We start from the raw sequence: 6,241 nt of genomic DNA on the forward strand, positions 1-6,241 counted from the left end.
AACTGTGTGGTGGTGTTCTTGCTAAGAGGCAAGGTTCTAGGGTTTGTGTATGCATGGTTGCGTGAAATCGTGTGAGAGAACCTCTGGTAGGCCCTCTCCTGGCCTTTATACGGGTGTCCAGGTCCAGAAAGTCTTGATCGGAGTAGGATACAATACAGAAGAGTCCTATATATTCCCTTCTTTATTCGAACACTTCTTGCCTTGTTCTTCAAGAAAACTTCTCCTTCCATCTTCCCACCATGCAATCGACGTATTGGACCATATTGGGTTGCGGTACTTTAGGTGGGACCCTTGTTGGGTCAAAGTAGGTAGGGCAACGTCTGGTACCCGAAGGGTAATGCCCACATCAGTAGCCCCCGAGTGACTGGCCAAAGCGAAGATTCGGGCAGGGACTAAAGTCATCATCATCCTATACTTTTAATCTATCGGGTCTTCAAAAGATATAATCTTGAGACAAGCCAAAGAGTTGAGCGTACGTAAGGGATGGAGTAACGAGCCTAGATTTACTTGATAAATCAAGACTGGTTAACTGCTAGAGCAAAGCAACGTTACGCTACACAGATTTGAGTCCCCGGGCTCGAACCTGGGCTGCTAGAACCTTCGGGTTTGTGAGCAACTTCATAATCTTCAATTCTCCTGAAGGAAAAGCGATAATCTTCGGTTTCGCCTTTCATTAGATGATTTTTATCGACGAAGCTTCCATCTTTTTTATCGGGTGTGCGATCAGCGCTCCCGATGGGAGTAGCCCCTGAGCCTGTGGATGACTGCGTAGTAGTCATGTATAGGCTGTAAATAGCTAAGTTGAATATCGTAGATGTCTTCCAGTTCCGAGAATATTTGGGTGCTCCATCATGGAGGAGCCGATGGTTTTGATGACGTCATCAATCACGTGACAACTTTTGCAGCGCAACTGACAGGACGTGACCTGGCGGGCCTGCCCCACGTCTACGCAGTCAGTTTGCAAATGACTGGACCTAGCGCGTTGAACGAGGAGTTTTCTTGATCCTTGTGCGTAGTGGAGGAAGTGGGCCGTTGATTTCTCTCCCCCTGCGACACGTGTTGAGCCAGATCTTCCTCCATTTTTAGCGGTGCGGACCTTGCGGCCCAAATTCTCTATAAAGGGGACCAGGGGTTAATCTTCCCCTTCACTGCTCCATTATTCGTCTTCCTCCTTCACTCTCTGCTCACCATTGCCATCGCGCCCAAGCCTTCAAAGCAAGCAGGAAGACCTCCAAGCACCATGGGAAAGAAGAAGGTTGATGCATCCTCCAGCACCGCCGCGAGCACCACCGGCCAGAAGGTGACCAGCGCCTCGCAGAAGTCCTCCGCCGCCACATATGTCGCCGCCAAGGGCCTCGAGTGTGACTGGGCTAGGTTCACCATTACGCATCACAAAGAGAAGAAGTTGCGGCGCTCGGGACTAATCTTCAGCGATGAGGAAGACATCCGCTTCCTAGGTTCAAATTCTCGTCCAAACCCTCCTCCTAGGTACGTTGTGATGTTCGCCGCTTTCTTGTACCATGGGCTGTCTCTCCCAGCCCACTAGTTCCTCGGTTGCCTCCGTTTCTCCTACGGTATTCAGCTCTAGCAGCTGACGCCGAACTCAATCCTCCACCTCTCAATCTTCATCACCTTTGTGAGACCTTTCTCGGCATCGATCGACATTGGGGCTTGTGGAAGAAGGTCTTCTTCGTCAAGCATCATTGCGGGAACAACGGGCCCTACATCGTGGGATGGGTCGGCTTCGTCGTCCGGAAGGAGGTGAACTACTTCAACTTCTCGATGAGGGAATCTATCCAAAAATGGAGGCAAAGGTGGTTCTACCTCAAGGATAAAAAAGCTTCGAGACACCACTCTGACCTGCCGATGTTCTTGGACATTCTGGAGGTGACGCTGAAGAAATCCTGGAGAAACACCCTGACTGCCAAAGAAAAGCCAATAGCATATCAATTATATGAAAGGGTCCTGGACCTGAAGAAATCTAGCGGGCAGACGATGATCGACACTGATCTTGCCGCTCTTTTCCTGAAGCGCCGCATCCAGCCGCTGATGTCCAGAGGCCACCAGATGTGGTTATACACCGGCAAGAAGGATTCCACCCGAATTAGTGTCGTGAATCGTTCGAAGAAGGAGCTTCAGGATGAGGTTAGGCGCTTGAACCACTTCATTCAGGAGGACACTATCCCCTTGGAAGCCCTTCAAGATCCTTATGATGCTCACCACTTGCCAGCTGAGGTAATTTTAGCTATATTTGCGTTCCACACTAGTATGATATCTGTACTCGATGATTTGTTTTAACTTTGGGCTTCTTTTGTCTTCACAGGGAACTGTCGTCACAAGGTGCTACCCCCTGCTCCCGAGAGTGGGGTAGAACCCGAAGATGACGAGTCGGAAGGGCATGCCGAAGAAACCGTCGAGGTGAATGTCTAAGGAACCGAGAGTGGGGTAGAACCCGAATAGCAACACCACCGAAGACGAAGAAGAAGAAAACCTCGAAGACGCCAAATCCTTCACTTTCAAACGTCGGAAGACTGTTGCTGACGAACTAACCAATACAACAGAGTCGAGTCCTAGGGGCTAATACAACGATGATGTTGATCGAGTTCCGTTTGTTGATGCAGCCCCCGAGGCATCGACTACTGCAATGTTTTAGCAGACATCGGGTGTCTTCGCCGATGAGGAGGAGTTGATGTTTGAGTCGTAAGTGCCTTTTTCCTTGTGCACCAGCGAGTTATTTGATAATTTCCCCATTGTTACTAATGTAGCTGATTTTTTTTGTCCAGTGATGAAGGGAAGGTAGATCCTCCACCTCCAAAGAAGGCGAGGGTCAGCTCCAAGAAAACGGTGACCATGTAAGTCGAAGGTCCGGCGAAGGAAAGGTCGACTCCGCCAGAAGAGGCGCCTGTTGTCCCTCTGCTGCCGAAGAGAGCACTGAAGAATAAGAAGGACACCACTCCTTCGGCTTCTGAGAGCCACGTAAGTAATGTTGCAATTTCATTTTCCTTTGTAGTAAATCTTACCCGAGTAGCCCCCGAGCCAATGCTTGGCTGCTTGCATCCGAATATTGGCTTGATGGATGTTCAAGTGTTTTAAATGATTTTTCGTTCCTTTGTTGTAGCTCATCGTCGCCACCGTGAACACGTTGATGGACTTCAGCGCGTAGTTCGTTAAACTGGAAGCCAAAAATGCCCAGCTTCGCCAAGAGCTTGCCGATGAAAAACTGCTACCAAAAAAATTGAGATGGCGAACAAGATGGCCTCCGACGCTTGATAGGAAGCCAAAAATCATGGGTGACGATCCCGCCAGCTGCTTCGACTCCCTCCGGATCCACCTTGATTGTCGTCTCTTCGATTGTCCCGACAGTCATCGCATCGGTCGCTCGCCGGTCGGTGTAACCATCTGCGACCATGTTCGTGTCGTTGGCCACTTCGTATCCGAGGTCTCTCCTCTTCTTACGGCGATCGTTGCAGAGATCTCATCGGCTACTCGAATCATTCGGGTGCCTCTGATCATCTTCTTTGTCATCGTTGCGCGGGCGGGGTTTTCGCACATGATCTTCGTCATCGGCCCAACTGTTGGCAATCTGCATTAGCTTGGTGATAGACTTCGACTTTAGGTGACCAAGCTCTTGGACATAGGACTCCCGCCGGATGCCTTTGCCACTACAAGAAAACCTTACAACATTGACGTTTTAATAGTGACGCTGAAGGAAAATGTCATAACTTTATGATGTTTTTGAACCCCACCGTCGTTAGCTGTTGGGGGACCCTAGGAAATAGTGATGTTCTTGTGCAATAAGGTCATTAGCTGTTTAAGCCAAAACGTCATAACCTACCCATGATGGATTACAACGTTCTAGTGCAGCCTATCGCGACGAATCAAGATCGTCGTTAGGCTTTCCGCATAATTGAAGATGTGAGTTGGCTACCATGTCATCAGTTTTACCTAGTAATGTGGGACCTATGCATCTCAATATTTTTCCCCTGTGCTGCCCGGATGCTGGTGATATCCTCCTCTATTGGGCTGTCCTCTATTGGGATCTTGTGATATATCTCGCTATTTTAATGGGCCAGCACTGGTGACCCATGTGGTGAATGAATAGCTATTCCGCCGGCCCAGTCTGTGGATGCAGCGCGTTCGCGGAAATTAATAGGCAAAAACTGCACTTGCTATGAGTCGAACACTCGACCGAGCGATGCTAGCAAATGGTCTGTACCGCTGCGCTACACTTGAGTTGTTGATATAGCAAAGATAGGAAGTTAATTGTTCTGAATATAACACAAGTGCGCATCAGGTGCAGTCGAACCAGGTGCGCATCAGGTGCGGTCGAACCAGGTGCGCATTCTCCTTTTCGCATCGCATCGCGTCACATGCAAAATCAAAATCCAGCTCGCATGGCGGCATCGGGCAGTTCTTCGAGGTCGGGAGCATCGTCGCGTCACCGCCGGCACCAGGGCAAGGTGATCCCATATCGGCAGCCGCCGTTTAGTTACGGGCCCGCCGTCCTCTGTGAGTGTGGCGAGAAGATGCCCTAGTGGATTTCATGGAGTGATCCAAACCCTGGGCGAAGATACATAAATTGCAAAATTTGCTCGGTTAGTTATCGCTCTTCTGAATTGCAAATTGTCCCTTCTGAATTTATTTTTTATTGTGGTTTATTTATCCTCTTTTCATATTTATCTGTTAGATTGATGGTGGCACAGGGTGTGCCAGCTTTGAGTGGGTTGATGATCCGATGGATAAGTATCTCAAAGACTTCATCCGTGATCTATGTGATGCAGTTTGGGATCGAGATGAAGAAATTGAGAGGCTCCAGGAAAAAATATTGCTGCTTGCTGGAAGCAAGTAGAGCAATGATGAACCGAAGAACCAAGCTTTCAAGATGCAAGCTGATGGAGGCAGTAACCTTTTCGTGGTTTTGGTGTTATCTGTAGCTTTTGCAATCTATTGTACCTGGGTGATGTGTAGCAACTGAAATGAGAGTAGATAATACTGCCAACCACGACAGGTTCCGACTAACTTTTCAGCGTCAGCTTTTTGCTGTCAACCAGAAGAAACCTTGCTAGAAAGCTTTTGCAAGAAGGGACCTGGAAGCGGCATGATGCCCGCAATCACCAAGGTGAATCATTGGAGACACATTTCTGGAAAATTCCTGATGTGCTTCTCTTGTAGAGTTGTCCGTCAGTGATAGTGTTGGACTTTGCTCGTCTGACGATCTTCCATGCGAGAGCCTCGTTCTCCGGCAAATTCTGATCGATGAGGTAGTTCAGGTACGTCTTGGTCCATGTCGGAGTGATGACCATCACCTCCTTTGCCAGAGACACTGCCATATCTGGGTTTTCCGGGTTAGAGCCCTTAACCGAGGGTATCCTCATATGATCAAGGAAAATTCCGGGTGGAATTGGCTTCTGGCCGGATTCGAGCTTGGATAGCGTATCTGCCGCTATGTTGTCGTCTCTCCTGACGTACTTGACTTCGTATCTGAGGAAGCACTTGGCAATCTTGTCAACTTTGTCTCTGTAGGCCGCCATGATGGAATTCCTAGCGTACCAGGTTTCGGCTACTTGATGTGCCACCATGTAGGAATCTCCGCAGCATATGATGTGCTTGATTGCGATTTCCTTCGCGATACCCAGTCCATGTAGTAGAGCCTCGTATTTCGCCATATTGTTAGTGGCCTCGAAGTGGATCTTCAGAACGTACTTCAGTTCCTCTCCGGTTGGGGACTTTCGGGTAACTCCATCCCCCGAGCCTTGATGTTGCTTGGATCCTTCAAAATGCATGACCCAAGGTTCTGGTTCCGGCAAAGGAGTGCCTTCCGGTGCTTCAGTCCAATCAATGAAGAAATCTGCCAAGACTTGTGACTTGATTGCATCCCTGGCTTTGTAGTTGATGTCGAAGGCGGAAATTTCTATTCCCCACTTTGCTACTTGTCTCGTTGCTTCAAAGTTGTTGATGATGGGTGACAAAGGAGCTATGCTCACAACTGTCATTGAATGATCTGGCACCCTCTTTCGGAGAGGCGGATTTTGACGTGTGTGCGAGGAAGTGCACGAAGTGACACCTCTGCTTCACTAACACCTGGAAAACCTAGGTGTATCTGCGTTGGTCTTCCACCGCTTTTTCCTGCTGAGGGGCAGATAGGGTGGGCTTTGAAATTTCCAGGTGTAAGGCGGAATCTTCCTTGGGAAGCTCCATCAGCTCAGATCGGATCAGCGCAACTGCGTCCAACTCAGCGGCG

At 49.1% G+C, this 6,241-nt stretch overlaps 1 protein-coding gene across 1 annotated transcript; it reads right to left on the reverse strand.

Annotated features, from left to right (window-relative positions):
* Positions 1 to 5,111: 5,111 nt before the first annotated feature.
* Positions 5,112 to 5,531, reverse strand: LOC127330514 (uncharacterized). The gene has a single exon (XM_051356708.1). It carries the CDS (start codon positions 5,529 to 5,531, stop codon positions 5,112 to 5,114), a length of 420 nt encoding a protein of 139 aa, XP_051212668.1.
* Between the last annotated feature and the right edge of the window lie 710 nt (positions 5,532 to 6,241).

The sequence above is a fragment of the Lolium perenne genome, chromosome 1 (assembly GCF_019359855.2).
Source record: "Lolium perenne isolate Kyuss_39 chromosome 1, Kyuss_2.0, whole genome shotgun sequence".
NCBI lineage: Eukaryota > Viridiplantae > Streptophyta > Magnoliopsida > Poales > Poaceae > Lolium > Lolium perenne.

Bases quoted from the DNA above. Each gene is read 5' to 3' on its own strand.
- LOC127330514 (XM_051356708.1), bottom strand. From the start codon at position 5,531: ATGGCGGCCTACAGAGACAAAGTTGACAAGATTGCCAAGTGCTTCCTC.